At 36.3% G+C, this 24,605-nt stretch overlaps 1 protein-coding gene across 1 annotated transcript; it reads left to right on the forward strand.

The window, feature by feature from the left end:
* Positions 1–1,818: 1,818 nt before the first annotated feature.
* LOC121727325 (geranylgeranyl pyrophosphate synthase-like) lies at positions 1,819–12,632 on the forward strand. Its single transcript, XM_042115089.1, has 9 exons — positions 1,819–1,924; positions 2,592–2,749; positions 6,236–6,377; positions 8,315–8,435; positions 8,989–9,128; positions 9,684–9,719; positions 10,535–10,634; positions 11,250–11,377; positions 12,496–12,632. Exons 1-9 carry the CDS (start codon positions 1,886–1,888, stop codon positions 12,553–12,555), a joined length of 924 nt encoding a protein of 307 aa, XP_041971023.1. The 5' UTR covers positions 1,819–1,885; the 3' UTR covers positions 12,556–12,632.
* Positions 12,633–24,605: the final 11,973 nt, after the last annotated feature.

Raw genomic sequence — 24,605 nt, forward strand, 5'->3', positions numbered from 1 at the left:
AACGTAATTAAAACAAAGTTGGGAGGTGATAAAACTATTTATAGCTGGCTTACAATTTTAAAGTTGTGGCTAAAGTAAATTGTCTCCAATTTTATTAGTGCACTATAAGTTTTAGTACTTATCATAATAATTATCGACGGAGGCAGAAACGGCAACATCGGTAAGCGCAGCGGGAACAGAGTTGACGTTTTCCGCCCGGAGGTGAGAAAAATAGTATACGCACCATGGGGAGTAAATAAGCCTCAGATCCTTCGATCACTAATATACAAGATACACAGTCCCATACAAAACTTCTCGACAATCTGTCGCCGAGTAAAAGAGTTTAAAAAAGTATACATTTATCTAAAATCAACCTTAATAATGGTTATTAAAGATCTTTTTATAAAACAATGTACAATGTGTGTTTACAAAGCAATAAATTTTTACGAACGACGCACGCTTCAAACTAAATTCAACCATCCGCGTATATGTGTTAAAGTTTAAATTATTACAATTCTAAAAACGTACTTCAATAATTTTATGGCCGCACTTCGCCGCTGGAACAGGGTGAAGTGAAGTATGAGTGGAGTCGAACTGTTCAACATTTTTTTGTTGATTGTAATAATTTTAATAGTCCATTTTTAAATTTTTTCAATTTTTAATGTATAAAGTGTGGAGTAATTATTTTTACTTGTAATATTATGTTGTTCTAATATGTTTAATTTTATAGTTAACTAAAATATACGTGTATACATTGAATATAAATGCTTAGAACATACAACGCTCGCTAAAGTCGGCTTGAAAAATTGTTCGCATCTTTGCCGTGCTATAACTGATATCCAATCTCAACATCTAACTGGATCTCGAGGAAACCTAAAAATATATATATATATATATATATATATATAAAAAATTAATAGCGACTCCACCAAATGGAACAGAAACACAGTGTATAACCCGAACATTTCAAGTGGGCATGATAAACTACGATAAGTACCTTTAGTATGAGTATTCGCAATTGAGATGGTTTATACCTCGTGTTAATTTATTTACAACTTAATTTTAAAACTGTTTTTTGTTGATTTCTTATTGAAATACCAATATTTATAATACAATTGTATGAAATATATTAGGATAAAATTAATACTTACCGGAAATATGAAATTCCATCCTTTTTTTGCGTTTTAAACGTATGATTTTTACAATTGTTGAACGGGCACTGGGACATGTTTCCCAGCGGAGCGTTCGAGCACTACTAAATCGAAAGTCCACCAGAATGTTGCGTTTGGTGCTCTTTTAGTGAGGTCGTTTTTTGCCGCGGACTGTGTATCTTGTATATTAGTGATCGAAGCTCAGATCACAATAATATGAATGTTGACCTCGGTTTCGCCTCGGCCAACAATTACATGTGATCTGAGACATTTCTTACTTTCCTGCCCTACGTGCGTAATGTACTATTTTGTTTTTTATTTTTATATTTTTATTCTGGACTGAAATTTTTTAGGCAACTGTGAAATTTTGTTGACATACGTAATTGAATATAAAATACTTTTCATCCATTAACCAGCTCGGTGAAGGTCCTTCTATGAATGGATCCCAGGCCACTACTTACTTACCTATTTATTGACAAGAGCCTATGAATCAATTCGCTGTGTTCGCCATCCTGTACATTTTAGAAGACACGGGTTAAAAGTAACTACAATTCAAAGATTTGTAACGTCATGTCATATAAAAAATATTTCTTTAACTCAATGATTGTTAAACATAATTATTGCTAATTAAATCGAATCCTGCAACTCTGTATATAAACACGTTTCTATACGTAAAACTCAATTCATCTCAAGTCGCATCAAAGCAAGCCGGACGAAAAGTTCAATATAAAACAAAACAAAAAAAAGCCGATAAAATGAATCAAATTCAACACACAAGGGAATCCATAGTAGAAGTGAGTTTTATTTATCTATAATTATTAATTTAGAAATCTTTTATAAGGAAAAACTATAGAAAGTTTTGAATAAGTGCAATTTTTTATTTTTATTTTATTATATAAATATAATCCATTGTACCTAGGCAATCTAGGTACAATTAAATTTATAGTATTAAAAATGCCTTTGAACCCTCCGAGAGGTAATGCACAGTTCAATGTTTGAGTATCGGAATTTAAGTTTTTTATTTAATGTTGCCAAGTCATGTGAAAATAGAATATGGTAATTAATAATTATAATTATTGACGTTTGGTCAACCTCTAAAACCGCAGTACCTAAATGGACCCCGGGGTTTTACCTACTTGCTTTGTGGGAGAGATTGTGGCTTGGCTATTATATTAGTTAAGATATATATTTTTTCATATTTCACGGAGCGATGTTGTATTTTGAACTAATAAAAAAAATATGACTAAAGGCTACACTAAAAAGCTTTCAAAATGACTTGTCTAAATTCAATACTGTATGAAAAATCTAATACTGAAATTAAAGTCCACATTAGCACTCAGTTGAATTTGCTACATTCCAGCAGTTGTTTTTTGATCTTCTCATTTTGGTTTTACCTTATATTTAACTTTGCAAAATCGTGTAAGTTTTATTTATTAGCTTCATTTCAATAAACATTTACAGGAAATTATCAAGCCATTTCACTACATCAGACAAGTGAAAAGCAATCCTGTAATTGCGTACTACGTCCCAGAAGCCTTCAACTACTGGCTGAAGATACCGAAGCATATTCTAGAAGAAATTCAAGAGATCGCAGATCAGTTCTCAAACGTCACTTTCCTGTAAGTTTTTTAATTCAATGTGAAGTGTAGTTTATCAGTTTCGGTTAAATTGTTTTCAGTATCATCCTCATTTTTATCTTACAACGAGCTTTTGCCCGCGGCTTCGCTCGCGTTAAGAAGTATTATTATATACAAACTTTCATCCCCTATTTTAACCCCTTGGAGGTGGAATTGATCAAAATCCTTTCTTAGCGGATGCCTACGTCATAATCTGCATGCCAAATTTCTTAGCGGATGCCTACGTCATAATCTGCATGCCAAATTTCAGCCCGATCGGTCCAGTGGTTTGGGCTGTGCGTTGATAGATCACCATGTCAGTGTGTCAGTGTCATGACTTAGTTTGCTCCTAAAAAGGAGAAATAAGACGCAATACAAACGCCACGATACCATTTCGTTATGAGTAACATCCCCCCCCCCCCCCCCCCCCAAGAGACGACCGGTGCCGAAGCTCGCTGCATATAAATCAAACGACACTCGAAATCTGTAAAGATAACGAAGATAAAAGCTCATAGCAAGAAAAGGAGTGGAGATAGATACAAAGTGTAAAGGAGAAATTTGTAGGAAATTTTATGATCTTTCATTGCGTACCGCACTTTTTTTCTCTACAACGCACCGTTTTAGCGATATGGTCAAAAAACTAGAAAATAACGAAACTTGAGCCCCTCCCCCCCACCCTAGGCGATATCGTAATAATATATAGCCTATGTGTTGACCCGACCTCTAAGTAATATCCATGCAAAATTTTAAGTAAATACATCCAGTACTTTCTGAGTTTATCCCGGACATACATACAGACAAACAGACAAACAGACAAAAATACTAAAAACTATATTTTTGGCTTCTCTATCGATTGTAGATCACGTCGCAAGTATTATTTTTCAAAAATGTTCAATGTACAGAATTGACTTTCCTACGATTTTATTATATGTGTAGATAAGAAGATAACCCATTAATCCCCTAGCGGCACCCGGCACCCGGCACCCGGTACCCGGCACCCGGAAAACGGGTGCATTAGTGATTTCTATAAAGGCCACAATTATTATAAGATGCTAATTTATACGTGGGAGAGCCATGCTTCGGCACGAATGGGCCGGCTCGACCGGAGAAATACCACGTTCTCACAGAAAACCGGCGTGAAACAGTGCTTGCACTGTGTTTTGCCGAGTGAGTGAATTTACCTGAGTGAGTTTGCCCAATCCCCTACCCTATTCAAGGGAATAGGTTTAAGGATAAAGAGGGAATAGGGGAGGGTAGGGATGGGAAGGGAATAGGGGAGGGTAGGGAAGGCCCTACCCTCCGCTATTCCCTTCCCATCCCTACCCTCCCCTATTCCCTCTTAAAAGCTCGGCAACGCACCTGCAGCTCTTCTGATGCTGCGAGTGTCCATGGGCGACGGAAGTTGCTTTGCATCAGGTGACCCGTTTGCTCGTTTGCCCCCTAATTTCATTAAAAAAATATATATACGAGAAAGTCAATGTACAATAATTAGATAATGTTATTATTGCTATTTCTTACCAAAAGGATACATTTGCAATTGATGAGACGAGGTAATGAATGCGATTTTAAAAAAATGCGTTTCATTATTCGTTATAATGTGAATTGATTCTGAGATTAAAGGTAACTTTCCGATGGGACAAGCGACCGCGACCGACATTATGAACACAGCTTTCATTTTATACCGACGTCCGACACTGGTCTAGCCGCGACTAGGGCATAGATACCGGTAATCGGTATTACCGGAAAACCGGTAATACCGCACCATTTAGACCATTTTTAAATACCGGTATTAAAGAGAAAAATACCGGTTTTTCGGTATTTTAGCTTTAATGTATTTTTGTATTCGCACACGTGTTTTCAACACAATATTATGATTTATGAAACAATTGAAAGTATACCAATACACTCAAAATCAACTGCTAATAAAATAATAGTTTTGCTGTGTGTGTGTGAGTCCTGTGTTGGCATATTTCTTGGTCACACTTATTATTATAATAATGTTACGTGCTAGGGTTCGAAGGATTTGCAGAGAAAGACCTGCTGACTCTTATGCTGTGTATTTCATGAAGAACATCTGATACTCTCGTCCTTGGGACAACTATCTGAAGATAGAACTATCTGCCGTTAGTCTTCTCCCATTTTCGGTAGTTGGAGTTTGAAGTATCAGACTGTCCCATTGCACCCAGTACACTCCAGTTTTCTTCCATGTGATGATGTGCCGATGGTCGTCATTTATTTCTTGAGCCTCCCTCATAGCATTATTCTCCCAGAGACCCAAAGGACTTGTTCTCGTTAACTTTAATGTTACTTCGTTAGATTCCCGCTTAAGATAATGTTTGCAGCCTTCCGAACACGGCCTTTATGAGAGTGCGTCGGCATTCCCATATGTCTTACCGCAGCGGTGTTTCGTCTTGAAATCAAACTCCTGGAGCTGTTCATGTTCAATCCATCGAGCTACTTGACCTTCTGGATTCTTGAATTGCAGTAGCCTCTTCAAGGCTGCATGATCAGTTCACCGTTAAAACTGTCTGCCGATGAGATTGAAATGTTGTAGCGTCTTTACGACAGCCAAGAGTTCCTTTCTTGTCACACACTTGAGTCAAGAGAGAAGCCAGAGGGCTTAGATAATGATTTGCTTAAATATGCAATAGCAACTTCTCTTTCACCCTGTTTTTGAGATACCTAACACCCCTCCGACGGTCGTGTTGCTTGCATCCGTGTTGACTATAAACTGACCTTCAGTTTGTGGTTACTCCAAGATTGGTGTTTCACACAGATGTTTTTTCAGTTTCTGAAAAGAATCTTCAGAAGTCTCATCTCAACTAAATTGTCATTTATCTTATGTCAGCCGATGTAATGGTTTGGCTATCTCCAAGAACCCCTAAACAAAATGCCAGCATGAGCATAGGCCGAGGAATGCCCGCACTTCGGTTTTGTTCTTAGGGGTTGGCCAATTTTGAACTGCTTCCAGTTTCTCCGGATCTGTCTGGATTCCATCACTGGAAACTTATATGTAAATGATAGTCGCTTTTTTAATGTTTAAATTGTTGGTTAAATAAACTTATGGGAAGATTTTTTTAGTTATTTGTTTAGTGTAAGGAACAAAACACTGTTAAAATTTAAATAAACAAGTTGATTTTAATGTTTTTTTTGTTTATTCGATTAAATTATAAGGGATTTAGCGCTTTTTTGATAAATATCGTAAAAATACCGAAAAACCGCAAAACCGGTTTTTGAAAAATCAATACCGGTATTATACCGGTATTGCAAAAATTCCCAATACCGCCATGCCCTAGCCGCGACCCATCCGATTTGTAGTGGCGTCATAAAGTGGCATTTTTTTGGGTTTTTGTTGGTCGCCGTCGGCGTTTATCACGAGGATCGGAAAGGCACCTTTAGTGTCCCGTGATATATCAATACATTGAAATTAGTGTTTAAAAATTTCACTGAAAGATTATGTTTGAAAAAAAAGTAATACCATTTTTCCAGGTTCGACGACATTCAGGACGACAGCAAAATCAGAAGAGGCATTCCGACCGCCAACATCGCTTTTGGAACGAACCTTGCCATCAATGCCTGCTTCCAAGCATACACACAGTTGATACTGAGAGTGGGGAAACTACATAAAGATGTATGTAATAATCTAATAATATACAGTGTGTTTATGTAAACATGCTGCTTTAGAATCTCTGAGAGATAAATTTAAAGAAATTGGTATTCTAACTGTTGCTTCTCAATACATTTTGGAAAATGTAATATATGTTAGAAAAAATATAAATAAATTTAAAGTTAAAAGTGACATTCACTGTAGAAATACTAGAAATAAGCACAAGCTGGACATGCCAGTGATCAGACTTAGTAAAGTCAGTAAATCTTTTAAAGGTCAATGTATACGCCTTTACAATAAAATCCCAGAAAACGTTCAAAATCTTTCCATTAATAAATTTAAAAAAGTACCTAGTCAAAGAGCGTTTGTGTGCCAAAGCTTATTATAAGGTCAATGATTTCATAGAAGATGGCACATCTTGGGAGTAGGATGGCTTCTTGCAAGGCTACTTCTACATCATTATATTATGACTTACAATTATGTATGTTGACATTGTATATAATATTAAGTTACAAAATTGTAAACTTTATTTTAAAAGAATAATTTTTCTCTCACTTTTTTGGTAAAAAGTGGAACCCGTGCGAGTTTCTTACGCCGGTTCTTCTCGCCGGGGTAGTTCCCGAACCGGTGGTAGGCATCAGGTAGACATTCTGAAAAAATTTGATTCAAATTTACTCAGAAATAAAACATTTTTTTTTTTTACTATACATATATTTAAGATTTTTATTATATCATACACATATTTAATACACATCCAGACCCGGGAACATTGAAAACTTTATGTTCCGTCGGCGGGATTCGAACCCGCGACCCCCGGCTTGAGCTACCAACGCGCTCACCACTGAGCCACAGAGGTCGTCCTTATATTATTATAATAAATAATATTATTATAAAAAAAATAATAAAAAAAATAAAACCGTTATCCTTGAAACCATCAAATGAGACCGTCAAAATGAACAACTTTTTCTATGAGAAAAATGCTGGGAACTCGGTCTCATTTGATGGTTTCGAGGATAACGGTGTTTACACAAACAGACTGTATAAAAATAAGTCGGGTTTTCCTTCCTGACGCTATAACTCCAAAACGCACGAACTGATTTCCACGGTTTTGCATTCGTTGGAAAGGTCTAGGGCTTCGTGAGGTCTGTAGCAAAAAAAAATCAGAAAAAACTTCAAGAGAAAAGCAGAAAAATAGGGAAAACATTTTATGGCAAAACAACATTTGTCGGGACAGCTAGTTAACTTATAGTTTTGATCCGGATTTTCACACCAATTCAGTATTTTTAATTGCCCTTCTATAAGTTTACTGAAAGTAGACTTGGCAGTGAATAAATTATGACAGAAAATACATAATTTCTACATACTACAAAAATATTAGATTTAATTGGAACATGTTGCAGGCCTAGTTAGTTTTAATTGATCGGGTTATATCTAGATTCTAGTTGATATAAGACGTAACCCGGTAAAATAACCTAACCTAAGCTATAAAATCTATTTTTTTGATAGTACTATCACAGAAGTTAATTCATAGGCAGATGGCAGGCCTAAGTATTTTGGTTGGGCTTTTGTCAAACCCAGCCAACAGATTGACATAATCCGACCAAATGACGCAGGCCTATCAACTGCCTATGAATCTATTTCTCTGATGGTAACAAACAAGTTAAGATAATAAAACATAAAGTTAATATACCTAGCGGAATAGAGCAACAATATCGAGCTGTCAATTAACGAAACCGAAATTGATTTATTTACATAATATTATGTGTGTAATAAACACTTATACTTGAAGCATCTCTCTATGAGATTAAATCAACAAATTAAGTCAACGTGCCGATAAGTGGCGACTGGACGTCAAAAAAAGAGTTCTGCTGTCATGTATCACACATCTCGCTTGCTCAGGCCTTTGTTTCTCTATTCCGCTATATAAGTATTAACTGTAATAAAATCAATATTTTGCGCAGGCTACTAACATTTTCCTAACGCAAGCCAACTGCTGCTTGATCGGGCAAGGTGCAGACATCTTCGTTCGCGAGAACATTATTGTGCTGTCAGAAGACGACTACAAGTGGATGGCAACGCAAAGTGAGTAAACGTAAAATGCTAATATTAAAATATGTGAAACTGTGTTTGTCTGTCTTCATCTCTTTTCACGCTAAAATCACTGATCAGAATTTGTTGAAATTAAAATGGAGATCGAAATAAAGATTCCGGGAAAAAAATAGGGTGTTTTTCATCCAGGAAAAATTAGGGCACCCCGCGTTAAACGAGTTTATATTTATATACATATTTATAATATTACAGAATTATTATAGTTCCTACTTGTATGGATATCATGCTTGAGCAAAAATTATAGGCCGAAACAAACGTGTCGGCTAATAATTTTTGAGTGAACTTGTAGCATCAAACCCTCTTAGCCATTTATGTATCATCCCCCAAAAAATAACGTATTGAATTATGAATGTAGTCTCTTTCTTTAGATCATTTAGAACAATACTGCATTCATAAGTCAACAATTTTTTTTGTGGGTTAATAAACAAAAACAATTAATAGCACTACAAGATCACATAACCTCATAGAAACATAGGGCTTTCGTATGTTTATGTTAAGTGAATTCTTTATTTTATAAACTTTTCAGAATCTTCAGAAACGTTGTACTGTCCGATCCTGCTGATGCAGCTGTTCAGCGAAGACAAAAGGGACTATAGGAAATTGATGATGATGTTCGGCGTCTACTACGAGATCCGAGACGACTACTGCAATCTTGTTAATATGAAGGTCTCTAGATTAAGGGCCTGTTTCACCACTACCTGATAAGTGCCGAATAGGCTATTCACCACTTAACTTGACAGATCAAGTATGGAGAATCTGTCAGAAGAGATGTGAATAGCCTATTCGGCACTTTATCAAAAAGTGGTGGTCCGTAGATGCATTTCTAAATTTGTACTGATTTGACAGATTTTGAGATCTGATATTGATAAAGTTATTAACGTGAGACGTCTTACAAATCTGTCTGTCGGTCTGTCTATCCGTATATGTAAAACTGAATAGTGTGTTGCTATTCAGTTTTCCGTAGACAGACTGACGGATAGTGCCAACTTTAGCGTCAAAGGGTCAATTCAGACCGCAACGAGACGCGTAGATGTATTTCTAAATTTGTATGGATTTGACAGATTTGCACTTTTTTTTAAACGTTCACTGCATCGTTTCCAAAGTAATGTCTCGCTTATTAAGCAACTTAAGACTTTATACGAAAGCACACAAAATTAAGTAAAGACTGACTGACTATACTGAACATATTATTGTACAGGTAATATATTTTTTTTGTTTCAGGAGGTTGACGGAAAATGTAATGCTGATAAATACAAAGCAAGTAAAATAATAATTGTTTGAGTCTAAGGGCCTGTTTTACCACTTCCTGATGAGGCTATCCACCAATTAACTTGACAGATCAAGTATGGAGAATGTCAAAAAAGTTGTAAGTAGTCTATTAGGCACTTTATCAGAAAGTGGTGAAACAGGCCCTTAATAAGAAATAACATAGATACTTTACTAGCCGAGTACTAAAACACAGACGACCCCAATCGATTAAGGTCAAGGGTTAATAGAAAATGAAAGTTGTAGCTTTGAATAACTTATACATTTTAACCTAAGGTAAAAAGGCTAAAGACTAGAGTATCGTTATATTTTGTGAGATACCAAAAAGATAAAAATTGCTTACAAAATGTTAATAATATCATAGATCCAATCCTTAGAAGTTTGAATCGCGGGTATATTTAATCATTGAAAGGCTTAAAAGTTTCAGTCGTGGATAGTTTGTGAATTTATGTAAAGGTATCGTGAGATCATACATTCTTTCCAGAGGTCGTAGCCCGTAGCCAAAGTCCCTTTCGTTAAAAACGATGACGCAATCCGTTATCAAAATATATGGGATTTAACATTAGTCTTCACAAGCGAAATGTCATTTAGCGATGACTTAAATCAAACGCATACATTTTGATAACGAATGTCGTTATCGTTTTGAACGAAAGATACATGTACTTTGTCTAAGTATGCTATAACAGTTGCAAATATTTTTGCCGCCTTTACCAGCTCATACTCCAACCAGAATGCCTGGTGTGTCAGTAGCAAGCAGGCTCCCTATATTTTGTAAACTTTTACTTGAATTGCGTTATGTTTTTCAGGAGCCTACAGATTTATTCTGCGAAGATTTTACAGACGGAAAGTTTAGTTTCCCAGTCAACCACGCACTGAGGACCAGCCACGAAGCTTCACCTATTATTTGTATCCTTTATTTATAATTATTATATTACGAGCTTTTGCCCGCGTTAAGAAGTATTATTATATACAAATTTTCATCCCCTATTTGAACCCCTTGGGTTTGGAATTTATCAAAATCCTTTCTTAGCGGATGCCTACGTCATAACATCTACCTGCATGCCGAATTTCAGCCCGATCCGTCCAGTCGTATGGGCTGTGCGTTGATAAATCACTATGTCAATCAGTCAGTAAGTCACCTTTGAGTTTTATATATACATATATATATATATATATATATATATATATATATATATATATATATATATATATATATATATATATATATAGATTAGGAATTGAAAAATATCTAGTTAACTTCTTAATTACTTACGGAAATTTTAAGTGAGAAAAACTATAATGTTCATTGAACTATACAATTTTCATTTGTAACGAATCACCGGTATTTTCAATTATTAAAGGGGATGAACTGACGGACTTACAGTCATTACAGATACATGTAGTCAGTAGTTACTACGATACCCTAAAAAGGGAGTTTTTAATATGCGTATATAAAATTGTGTTTAAAATTCTATTGTAAAGTACCAGTAAATAGCAAAAATCTCCTAAATCATCATTCAGATGCCCTCAAGCAGCGGACCACGAACTATAAACATAAGAAGTATTGTTTGGACTTACTGAAGAAGCTCGGAAGCCTGGACTACACTTTGAAAGTAATACGCGCTATGGACAAAGAAATGAGGGAAGAGGTAGGCTATGTAATATTGTAATCCTAATGCTAAACAGCACACTATAACACAGAATAAACAATACACAGTAGACCGAATTGCACACAAACACACGCGTGTTTTTTGGTTAATGTATGACTTAAAAATAAAATTATCATTTACTCTTGCCACAACTAAACTACTACATTAGTAATTTTGTAAACGAACCAAGAGTACTATTGTTATTATAATACTATAAACATTTAGGTATAATGTATACTTTTTCTATATAATTTCTATAATTATTTATGTATCTTTTTTATTTATGATCGCAATTATTGAAGGATTTCAAAAGAGTTATTTTTTTTATGAAATAAGGGGGCAAACGAGCAAACAGGTCACCTGATGGAAAGCAACTTCCGTCGCCCATGTAAACTCGCAGCATCAGAAGAGCTGCAAGTGCGTTGCCGGCCTTTTAAGAGGGAACAGGGTAATAGGGGAGGGTAAGGAAAGGAAGGGAAGGGAATAGAGGAGGGTAGAGAATGGAAGGGAAGGGAATAGGGGTGGGTAGGGAAGGGAATAGTGTAGGGGATTGGGGCTCCGGTAAACTCACTCACTCGGCGAAACACAGCGCAAGCGCTGTTTCACGCCGGTTTTCTGTGAGAAAGTGGTATTTCTCCGGTCGAGCCGGCCCATTCGTGCCGAAGCATGGCTCTCCCACGTATAAAATTGCTGATATTGCTGATATCGTGACTGTTAAGGTGCCGTTTGGCAGCAGACGACATGAAGCAACCACAGACGACGTGTCGTCGCGACTCTACTGTTTCTATGTACTTCTATGAAAGTGTCGCTTCGTGTCGCCAGCTGCGCAGGGTATTTCATAGAAATACATAGAAACCAGTAGTGTCGCGACGCGTAGTCGGCTTTCAACTTTGATTCAGACCGCAACGCAACGCGTAGATGCATATTATTTTCTAAATTTATATGGATTTGACAGATTCGCAAGACGTCTCACACAATTCCCGAAATCTGTCAAATCCATACAAAATATTATACCGCGCCGCGCCTCGCATCGCCTCGTCACGTTGCGGTCTGAATTGACCCTTATTCTGTAATTTATGAAGTCATATTCTTTCGTTTTAACATTGAAACTTTTTCAGGTAAAACGTCTCGGCGGTAATCCCAAATTCATAGCTGTTCTGGATGACCTGTACATCTGAAACTTCCTCAGATTATTTAGAACTATTTATTTAATAATAACTTTCAAAATACTTCTAAAATAAAATAACAATTTATTTCTTATAAATTGTTTCTTTAAAAAAAATTGGGTAAAATGCGTTGTTTTATTTCTTTTTCGCCATATTTTATGACGTAACAATTTAATAGTTATTTTTTTATGAAAGAAGGGGGCAAACGAGCAAACGGGTCACCTGATGGAAAGCAACTTCCGTCGCCCATGGACACTCGCAGCATCAGAAGAGCTGCAGGTGCGTTGCCGGCCTTTTAAGAGGGAATAGGGTAATAGGGGAGTGTAAGGATGGGAAGGGAAGGGATTAGGGGAGGATAGGGAAGGGAATTGGGCCTCCGGTAAACTCACTCACTCGGAGAAACACAGTGCAAGCTCTGTGAGAACGTGGTATTTCTCCGGTCGAGCCGGCCCATTCATGCCGAAGCATGGCTCTCCCACGTATAATAATTATAGTTTCTGTAATTTGACCCCATTTGAACAAAAAGCATATTTATACTATTATCGTATCTGTTTTTGGTTTTTCTAAGAAACAAGGGAGAACATTATAAAAATGGAATCCTCGATTACTGAAGCCTAAAACGTAATTGAGCATAACAGTTAACGAAATCCTCAACATCTGGCTGGATAACATAACGCACATTATCTAGCCCTCACTTTCTATTCGGCTAACTATTTTTGTATTGTGAATTTACCATTCATTTTCCTATTTAAAGCCTTTACATAAATAAAATGTAACCTACCCCGTAACGTATGTAATAGCGAAAAATAGAAATAAAACTACGTGAACCCAAATATGGACTAATCCACGTCAAACGGTTTCCATTCAGTGCAGCCAAGTGAACATTTTGGAAAGGCAACAATAGCGAAGGAAACTAAGCGCGCTTGACGGATCGGTAGTTCACAATACCTAAACAATGCCGGTAATACTATTGTTCCATTTATTCACAGTACGCAATACGTGCGACGTTACACGATCGTTAGGTCAACATGCTTCATGTCCCGATTTGGTGTAAATCTTGGCTTCGTGGCCACTAAATATGCGGTCGGTCTCGTATTTGCCGTGCGTTTTTACGCACAAAATTTCTTGACAAACGTAAATACGTATGCAGGCTGGAAAAAGCAAAATTAAGTAAGTCGTGCCGAGCTACAAACAAAAATTTAAAAATTAAGTGCGTTTTATATTTTTATATACTCTTTGGAGCTCTAAGGAATTATAGGTAACCAATAAATTATTTTTGTATACCGTAACTTTTGCCGCGTAAAGCCGCGTCCCCATCAACAGTGCGGCGCCGCCGTCACCATGATACAACACGGCACCGCGCCGCAGCACAGTGCCGCGAACTATTCGCGCTTGACGGTCACACGTTACAATTCGCGTTTAATACCGCATTTATACATTCGCACGAATAGCGAGGCGAATCACGAGGCCGAATGACGAACACGAATGTGTAAACAGTGCGCTCGCTATTCGCGGCATTCGCGTTGCGAGCGGTTTTTCGGGCGCGAATCAAAGGACACGAATAGCGAATACGAACTTACTGTTTACACATTCGCCTGCATTCAGTTGACAGCTAGCGTCCGACCCTACAGGACGTGTACAAAGCTGAACATACATATTTGACTTGAGTACACTGTACTGAAAATAAGCCTATTTTTAGTACAGTGTATAGTATTATGTTATCATGTTATTATTATAATAATGTTAGTACAATGTTATAAGATTATATTTTATTGTTAAAGTATAATAAGTATTATATTTATTAGTTTCTTAGTAATATTTATGAACACGTAGCCCGCCGACAAACTACTATGCAGTTTGGCTAATATAATAAGGAAATATATTTTGTTTTTTAATAAATACTATGATTAGTATATTTTAGTATTATTATTATGTAATAAAAATGGAGTGGAGTGAAAGGCGAATTTTAGAATTCCTAGAATTTTACAAAAAGGAAGAGCTCATTTGGAACCCAAAATATCGCTATAATAAATTTCATATTTTTCATTCAACATTGCTATCATAATATGAACACGTCCTCCATGTTCGTGTGCGAATGTCAAAATGAATCACCCCACGAATGTGTGAACGGTAGTTCGCGACAAAGTTCGCGACAGCATTCGTATACGAATGTTTCGTCGAATCAACGTCGAATGACGAGGCGAATAGCGAACGCGAATGTATAAATGCAGTATAAAACGCGACAAATCTTCATCGCCTTGCCGTGCGTACCGCGTTTTCTATGGCCCCATCATCTCAACCCACCAATAAATAGCGACCCAATCCGAAACGTGTCGTCGCGTGCCGCGGCAACCTAATGGACTATTAACAAGATATAAGCTTATCCCGGCAGCACACGTGCTTATAACTCACTATTGACTGATGAATTATTATGCATATTATGATTTACAGCCTCCGTACATCTTAGGTACAGCACAAACGGGCTACTGAAACTGTTGCAAGCCATCGGTACGTGTTGGAGCCATATTAATAGTAACAGCTCATTACAATTAACGATATTATTTCAATTATCCTTGGTGCGAAAAACAATACAAAGATAGCAAAAAAAGGATATGGGCGCAGAGCCCATAGACGGCCCTAAATTAAATAAAAAAAATAAAAAAATATAGTAACAGCTCTCACACTGATATCGGTGGCCGGTTTCATTGGAACCAAAGCAGTTATGTAGGAGTCATTTATGATACCCAAGACGTATGCGCAATATAATATTATTATATACAATGTATAGGGATACAAGGATAAAGGATACTCTATTTATTTTAAGCTCATAACTCAGTAGGATGGATAATAATTCGACATGATGGGCGAATGATGAGGCACACAATCGACTTTTCACATGCTTGTCCTATGCTTATCCAACGCATGTATTTTTCATGGTAGACGACAATCAGGTAATATAATCCTTATTCTAACCACACTTGAAAGTAACATTTTTATGTTCCAACGAGCGAATGGAACCCACGACTTCAGAGTCGAAAGCCAACCTTTAAATCACTAGATCCCGTAGACATTATAGTTATTGATACCGTCCTAAAAATTAAGGTCAAACCTCAGTTTACCCTAAACTAATGGTTAGAGCTAGAATGGAACATCCCGATCAAAATATCTGTAGACATATTGATAACGTCATTACAGTGCGGAGTAGGGTGCGGACGTGTCATCGCATACCAGCTTTGTCTACAGAATCTGTAGACAAAGCTGGTATGCGTAAAAATATCTGATATTTTGACGAGGTATCTGGTATAACTCGTAGTTATAAGGTGCTCCAGCTCACCGGGAGCATTCACGTGTAATGTAACATTATAGATTCGTCTTTCAGCGTTATATTACAATACTACCTCCCTGACTAAAGAGCATTTGCGTGTAATTGCGCATTATATGCGGGCTCTACACTCGTGACGCGAAAGCCCGCGAAGGGCGCGAACCGCGAGTATGGAGGGTTTCGCAGCTTCGTGTTTTCGCTTCGCGGCTTCGTATTTAAATGCGGGCTCGACACTCGCGGCGCGAATTGCAGATGCGATTCGCGGATACAACGCGCCGTGAACACGATGCGTACAAATACGAAGCCGCGAAGTGCAAACACGAAGCTGAGAAAACCTCCACACTCGCGGTTCGCAGCCTTCGCGGGCTTTCGCGCCGCGAGTGTTGAGCCCGCAGTACACATCGCGTTTACGGCGCATACAGCGGACACTCGAAACATCAGAAGATCTGCAGGCGAAACATAGTGCAAGCGCTGTTTCACGCCGGTTTTCTGTGAGCCCGTGGTATTTCTCCGGTCGAGCCGGCTCATTCGTACCGAAGCATGGCTCTCCCACGTAAACCAGGTAATCTAACGTATAAAGATTCATAGTTGGTAGAGCCAACGATGTAATTATTTTAACATAGGAAAAGATTAGAAAGGCAATTTTAAAGAATTTTTTGTTTTGTTACGCATCCCTGAAAACTTGAAAGCATAAGAAGAAAAACGTGAACTCCGTTTTGTATGTTCTTGAAATAAATCCAACCTTTTAAATTATTAAAATTCATATAATGAATGCGAGTATCTAAATGAATAGAAAAATGGAATAAAACTAGCTCGATACTGAAAACGCATTAGAATAATAAAACTCATACAAAAGCGAACATAGAGCCGACTCTGAATGGCTCATAGGCTTTGTGTATATTTAATAATGCTGAAATATTCTCATTCAAAAACTACATTTACAAGAAAAAGCGAGTACCTACTATGATTAACAATGGCTCCCAGACCGACCCGGCTCGATTTACTATTTTAAATAGGAGATTAATTTTATTATAAATTATTTTTAATGCCACATTATAATATCTTTTTACTAAGATGTATAAACTCCGATTGCCTGACCAACAAATTATATAATCATGATACACTGAAAATATTCAATGTGTCGTCATTGCGATGTACTATCAGAGGAGTTGATTCATAGGCTGATGGCGGACTACACGCCTAATTTAGTCGCATTATGTCAATCCCAGCCGATAGATCACAGCTATGATCATTGAATTGACATAATCGGACCAAATAACGTAGGTGCGTCAACTGACTTGGAATCAATTTTCTCGATGGTACAAAATTTTATTATGAATTATTTTTAATGTATTTTACACACTTTTGAACACAGCTGTGCATAAATGGAGAGACAAATAATATAAGTTCAGTGTCATATGTTGGCTCGGACTGTGCACGCACGCATGTCGCTCCATTTGTATGAAAACGAACGTGCCACTTTTTACTACTTACTGCGACGTACCGATCATAAGAAACGTGCCCATTATCAGGGCCAACGTTTCCACTTTTAGGCATTTTTATAATTCCGATTGACGTCCGATTCCGATAGCAGACTTAGACCCAGTTTCATCAAGCAATGTTAAATAAATAATGGCTTGTTAAATCAGTTAACGGCCTGTTAGAGCTATCGAGCGTTCCACCATACGCTAATGCATAATGTCATGTCAAATCGCCTAACACAGTGTTAAATTTTAATTCCTGCTGAGGAGGTCCGTCAAATATATAACAGGCCGTTATAATAGTCAAAACAACAACTTTCAAAGACAATATCCAATATCAATAAAAGAATCTGTTTTGACTTTTGAGTGTTGCCGCTATGTTTCGCCACATCCTTACATATTATTTATTATTTCTCATGTTATGCATAATTATTTATTTTAATTTTGTCAAAAATTCAGCCCTCGGATTTTCCTTGACATTGCAAATACACTGACTTGTATCAAAATTACCAAACCGAAATAAGTAAATAAAAGTTTGTATCATGATTCATGTTTTCACCTTTGACAGATCATAATATTAACCTGGTAAATTAAAAAGAACTATTGTAGTGTAACAAATGTATGCGATCAGTGATATTTTAATTTGGTTGCATTATCTACCAGATGACGTATTATACGAATAAGGTGAAAATGACACATTACAGCCAACATGTCGTATTAAACTTGTACATTGCAATTTCGTCGCCTTATAACAAGAACGAACGAATTGAATGTTATTCACTCGTTGTTCACTTAACATTGTATTTACTAATCCGCTGTTAAATTTTTACTGTGGGACATAAGTATTTTAACAGTCTGTTTAATTTTCCAAGGTCCGTTAAGTAATGCCTTGTTAGGATTTAACAAACAGAGGTTGGTGAAATTGGGTCTAAAGAAAAGAGTTTCGAAAGACGAGCATTGCTCTTCGTTTGGGAACGCGATATGGCACGCGAAGTACATACACATGCGGTATCTATCTTGATCTATTTCTGTGGCTTCAACTAATTATAATTTACACACACGCTACTTCAGTTCCCAAATACTGAAAATAAACTTGACTTATAAACTCCGGCTACAATTAAAACTTGTCTCATTAATAACTTAAAGTTCAGGCTACCGCGGCGCAAGTTTGTCATTGAAGAAACTAAAAACTGCATCCAATTACACTGGGAAATTATTACATTTTGTATTTATAGCTATTACGAAAGAGTATAGTTTACCGCTTTCAAAAAGGGCGTACACATTTTTCTTATTGCTCTCCTTGTTATGACGGTGTACAAAAGAGCTATCTTTATACAACAATTTTAAGTTTTAGATGAGTGTCATACAGTTCTAGGGAATATACGATATTTAATAAAATACTACAAAATCGTCGTCACTATGATAGAAGCTAGTTAAAATATATTCGGGGGCAAACATCTCTAAAAAGAATGTACATAAAAGGATAACGGAATAGTTGAAAGGAACATGACAAAGGATAGGATTCTAATAGAGAAAATAATTTCGCCTTAATATAAAGCTAAACAAAAAGATTACAAATGGGAGTCGCACAGGGCCGAGACCCTTCATAGCAGACGCTACAGTAAAAATGTTGTAAATCACATTGTCAAACAAACACATAATTCTATATAAGGACGCAATCATTTCGACGGGATCACAGCAGAATAACGTCGTATTACGCACAGTATGAACACATCTGACACACGGCCGATAAAGCCGGTGAACGTTTTGTTTATTTTATTGCAACGTCGTCGCCGTTGAACATTATTTTCCTTTATGAAAATATTTTTTTCACAGAAATAAGGTTGTAGCAATTCATAAATTTTGTCCTATTGCGGTAACATTATGTTATTGTCTTGAATTATAATTATTATTGCTATGTAATCTACTATGTAATAACAATATTAAACATATAATTTTAAACTCGACTTTTTAAACTTGACTGTAACCACACAAAGTATGTTCGTCTGCTAATCATTTGAGTATCAAACTACCAGTTTTTTGGACCCAAAAGTAGTAAGCATACACACTCACAAACTAACGCATTTAGCGTGATGCTCAAAAAATAATCTACATTATTTTTAACAAAAAATTACAACCGACTTCCAAGGTAAAACAATAATAACATCCTTATAATATGAACTAAAAAGTATTAAATAATTTTTCCTATCTAATAGTGCCTTTTTCCGTATTCGGCTAAAACTCAACTATTTCTGTACTCAATCTTCATCATTTTGAAGTCGGTACCAGATATAGCTGAATCTTCAGTTTGCCAGAATATTTGAAACTTTTGTAACTGGCACCGACAAGTTATACGTCCTTGCTAGCCGTACGTTGACACACAATCGTCACTCGCAGGAACTTAATAGCTGCTATTTGACACTAGACACTGACAAATGCCCGTCTTTCACTCGCACAGAACTGGTTAACCCCTGTCTCCTCGACACCTCTTCCCGGATAAACTGGCTCGGTACAATCTCGCCCATTCCAAGGTTTGCGGTGCTGATTTGTTTGAGATTATTACGAGATTTTCAATTACACGACCATGAGATTGCAATCAATCATTTACTTATATAATAATTCGGTCTTTGCATTCGATAATAAATGATAGAGATGTTAGATATTAAAAATATACTATGATTGACATAGTGCAATTCCACATGACCTGACATCGTGACTATAATAATATTTACTCTACTACTATTTACTCGTAAAGGCCCTGATGCTATGTTGCTGTCCTGAATATGCTATGGACTATTGCTGTTAAATAGCATATTTTTATTAATAACTAGCTGTCCCGGTGAACTTCGTGTCACTTTAAAACCTTCCCTGGACTTCTACGAATATTTTAAGACTAAAATCAGCCCAATCCGTTTAGCCGTTGTCGAGTTTTAGCGTGACTAACACATTTGAAAATCCATTTTTATACTCGTATATATAGATAAGAAACTGCTTTCTAAAATGATATTTAGACTAGAATTTTTAGTATTTCGTAATAAAACCTCACTCTATCAACAATCAACATATTTCCACACTAAATTTGATCGGAATCAGATCAACGACTTGAACGTGAACTGAGGAAGTAACCTACGAAGTGACTTCAGAAAATTCTTTATTTTAGACAATTTTTTCGAACCTTAACATTCTACGATAGGATTTATTTACGTACCCCGAAAGACTTTGTTCATATATTCACCCATAACGTTCTGAAGAGTTTCGGGGCCGGCGTGAAATTCATTAAGACTGTCCACTGCTTCCATGATTTAATGAGAAAAGTTGCCGGGGTATTCCCCGATGTACTGATCTCCGGCATTCACCAATTCCTATGATTATTCGGGACATGTTTTAATGGGATACATTTCCAAGTTTAAGTAGGGTTTGACCATTGTAATATGAGACAAGAGATAGTGTTTTGACAGCATATTTAGCTCATTTGTTTGCTAGCTGTTCTTGAACACAAGTAAGAGTTTAATAATAAAAATTTAAAAGGACACCAAAATTATGTATGGGCTTTAGCCAAAGCCATTGTTTTGTTGATACATTAAACAAATTTAAAGAAAGAACTTCATCAATTGCGTTACTTAATTATAAATTATGAAGATTTGTTTCATTTTTGTACGTTTTTAGATTATTTGTAACCATTTATCGTTTTACATCCTATCTAGATTTAAATAACGTATATGTATTGCCCGAATTTGTTTTTCTTGGCCAGCAACGTTTATACGAGGGAGAGCCATGCTTCGGCACGAATGGGCCGGCTCGAACGGAGAAATACCACGTTCTCACAGAAAACCGGCGTGAAACAGCGCTTGCGCTGTGTTTCGCCGAGTGAGTGAGTTTACCGGAGGCCCAATTCCCTTCCCTATCCTCCCCTATAACCCTTCCCTTTCCATCCCTACCCTCCCCTATTTCCCCTTTTCCCTCTTAAAAGGCCGGCAACGCACCTGCAGCTCTTCTGATGCTGCGAGTGTCCATGGGCGACGGAAGTTGCTTTCCATCAGGTGACCCGTTTACTCGTTTGCCCCCTTATTTCATTTAAAAAAAAAAGAAATAATATTTTATTTTGGTGGTGTCACTAAATTCTGCTCAATTTTGTATGAAATAGTTAGTCGCCTTTAACTTCTACTCTTCTCTACTCTCTTTTACTACCACGAAAAAGTAGTATTAGTAAGCAATCAGAGAGTCACGATTCATATTTGTGCCTACTATTAAGATTATATTCTTATGAACGTGTTTATTGTACTTGTGTGAGTAGTCGACATTGGCTCACGTACAAACAGGGCTCCGTAACATTTCTCCCTATTTTTGGATTCTGTGGTTACAGACCATATTAAACAATTGATGCAATACATTTGATATCCACAAAGAGGCATAAATAAAAGCTCTTTATCTAAATAACGCAGTGTGCAGCGAAGCGCGGCCGCTAGTTCTATTTTTGTGGTTCCGCATTTACAGATGAATGCTGATTGCGGTCGGAGGTTACACACAGTTTCAAATTACAGCTCACCATTTTATTCGGACATTTGAAATCGACCTCGCATTTCGGTTTGGGTCATTAATTACTTTGCAATTTTCGGAAATCGGTAATGACAGATGTTACATTCAATCTGTAATTTAGCTTATAAATAACTAGCTGTCCCGCCAAACGTTTCTTTGAAGTATTTCGCCCGTATTATTTTATTGAAGTGACTAAATAAGTATGTCACCATGGCAACGTCCATCGCTATCCCGTCGCACAAACAATGGTCGCTGTCAGTCTCGAATTGTAATAATTTACTATTATTTATTCAACAAATGCACTTATCAATATAAAAAGTACCCAGTATCCGATTCTCAGACCCACTGAATATGCATATAAAATTTAGTTAAAATTAGTAAAGCCATTTCGGAGGAGTACGCGGCCTAATATTGTAACACGAGAATTTTATATATATAAGAGATAATATTATTTGTTTAATCTATGAGCATATCAAATAAGATTTTTTAAGGAATACAATTATTATAATAATCTTTATTTCTTATAATCCATTACATTAGTAAGACACAAGATAGGCCTTTGCCTGTGTCAGGTAACAACAGGAATAAGTTTTAAATACTGTTTCCACAGATGAATATCGGATACGTTCCAAAATCTGTGAGTGTGGTGACGCGCGTCTATCATTTTTGCTGTAACGGCAAATCTAATAAGGTATATCAAATCATTCCTTGATACAAAAATGTAATAAACTTGTAATGAATAAGAACGATTGAACAACCTAGAAATTACTAGTACTAGTCTAGGTAATCGTTTTTTATCCATTACAAGTTTATGCTAGAAATGCGAACGCTCTATAGTTTCGTAAATTTAATCGTAATCAGTATCAGTTATTCAGTAATCACTGATAATACGAAAGTATAGAGGGTCCATTTTTGTCTATAATAATAATTATGGACATTAAAACATAATATCTACACAAAACTGATTTTGACGGTTGAATTGCCCGGCTAAAATAATGTTATTGATGAAACTAAATTAAACTTAAGTAGATTTAGTAGACCAACTAGAGAGCATAGTTTAATCAGTAATATAAACATCAGAAATCCTATTCATCATATTTGAATGGAATTTGAAAAATAAACAACTCAACCCTTTCTATTTATAAAAGTTAGGCTCAAAGTGAAGTGCGAAATGTTTCTGTGATGAGTGGGTATTCAGTGAACCTTCAGATCATACTGCTGTTTTATCATAAGTGTGCGATAGGGCATAAGCTGATAGATGTAGCTGATAGGGCATAACAGACTATAAGGATCATAAAATAAACATTGTAAGGTTAGCTGTGTCGTACCAAACGACTTCAACTGTATCAATTCAAACTCAAACTCAATTATTTAGATTTTTTTTATATGTATTCTGAACGTCGGGACTACATTGCTGCCTACCACCGGTTCGGGAACCGGTAACCGGGTATCAACTAACCCGGCGAGATGAACCGGCGTAAGAAACTCGTAAGGGGCCATATTTTACTAAAAAGATAGAAAATAACAAAAAATGTATAAAATTACAGTGTCAGTATGACTAAATAAAATACAACGAGTGTACAATACGTATTATACAGAAACAGCTCTGCAGGGGGCGACCTTATTCCCATGGTGTACTATCATTCATGAAATCAGTAAATTTATAGTACGCTTCAAACGTTCTTTAATAACTTTTTTAAATTTATTAATTCAGAGATTTTAAACGTTTTCTGGAATCTTATTATAAAGGCGTTTACATTGACCTTTAAAAGAATTTTTGACTTTAGTAAGTCTAGTCACCGGAATTTCAAGCTTATGTTTATTACGAGTATTTCTCCCATGGGTAGGTATCACATTTTTTCTTGAATTGATATACAGAGTGCAATTAAACTTTCCTGCCAAATTTTGATATTTTAATCCTTGTTAAAAATAAAAATACACGTATTTTTTCTTTTAAAATCACTCAGTTCTAAAATATTGAGAAATAGCTTCTGGAAGTTATCCTAAAAAACACTATAATTAATGGACATGACGAAAATATAACACCCAATTTTTTTTAAGTTAAATAGACTCTATCCTAATGATACCTAAGCTCTCGAAAAAATTTGGCAGGAAGGTTTAATTGCCTGTATATTCTTTTTTTTATGTTCATAGAAAACCGGTGTGAACTGCTCTTGTTATTTTTTCGCTGATTAACTAAAGCAACCAGAGGCATAATAAAGTTAGTATTCTAAAGACTTAGATGAAACGCCAAAAGAGTAGCATGATAATATTTGGAACACATTTCACAGTTCAGCGAATAGGCTGAAACACTGAATTTTTGTAAATATAGACCATGATACTCTTTATGAATTTGAATACATAGTGATATTAATTATCTATTTCACATCAAGCGCATACATACTTTTTGTATTCAAAACTAGTGTCAGCTTATGACTTACGCCCCAAAAATACTCCAACACTAATATGATATTGCTTTCACCCTTATAGGGCCGTCCTTTTTCATGTAAAACGCGAAAAGATGAACATAAACCAACACGTTATTAGCTTCGAACGAGAATCAAAACAAATGCTGTGCATACTTTGTGATGTCATCCATATTAATAAAAAACAATTTTAAAGTCAGTCTCGCTAAAACTCGAGTACGAGTTGTGACTGAACCGATTTGGCTAATTTTAGTCATGAAATTAGACGTGGGAGAGCCATGCTTCGGCACGAATGGG

The sequence above is a fragment of the Aricia agestis genome, chromosome 5, assembly GCF_905147365.1.
Source record: "Aricia agestis chromosome 5, ilAriAges1.1, whole genome shotgun sequence".
NCBI classification, from domain to species: Eukaryota; Metazoa; Arthropoda; class Insecta; order Lepidoptera; family Lycaenidae; genus Aricia; species Aricia agestis.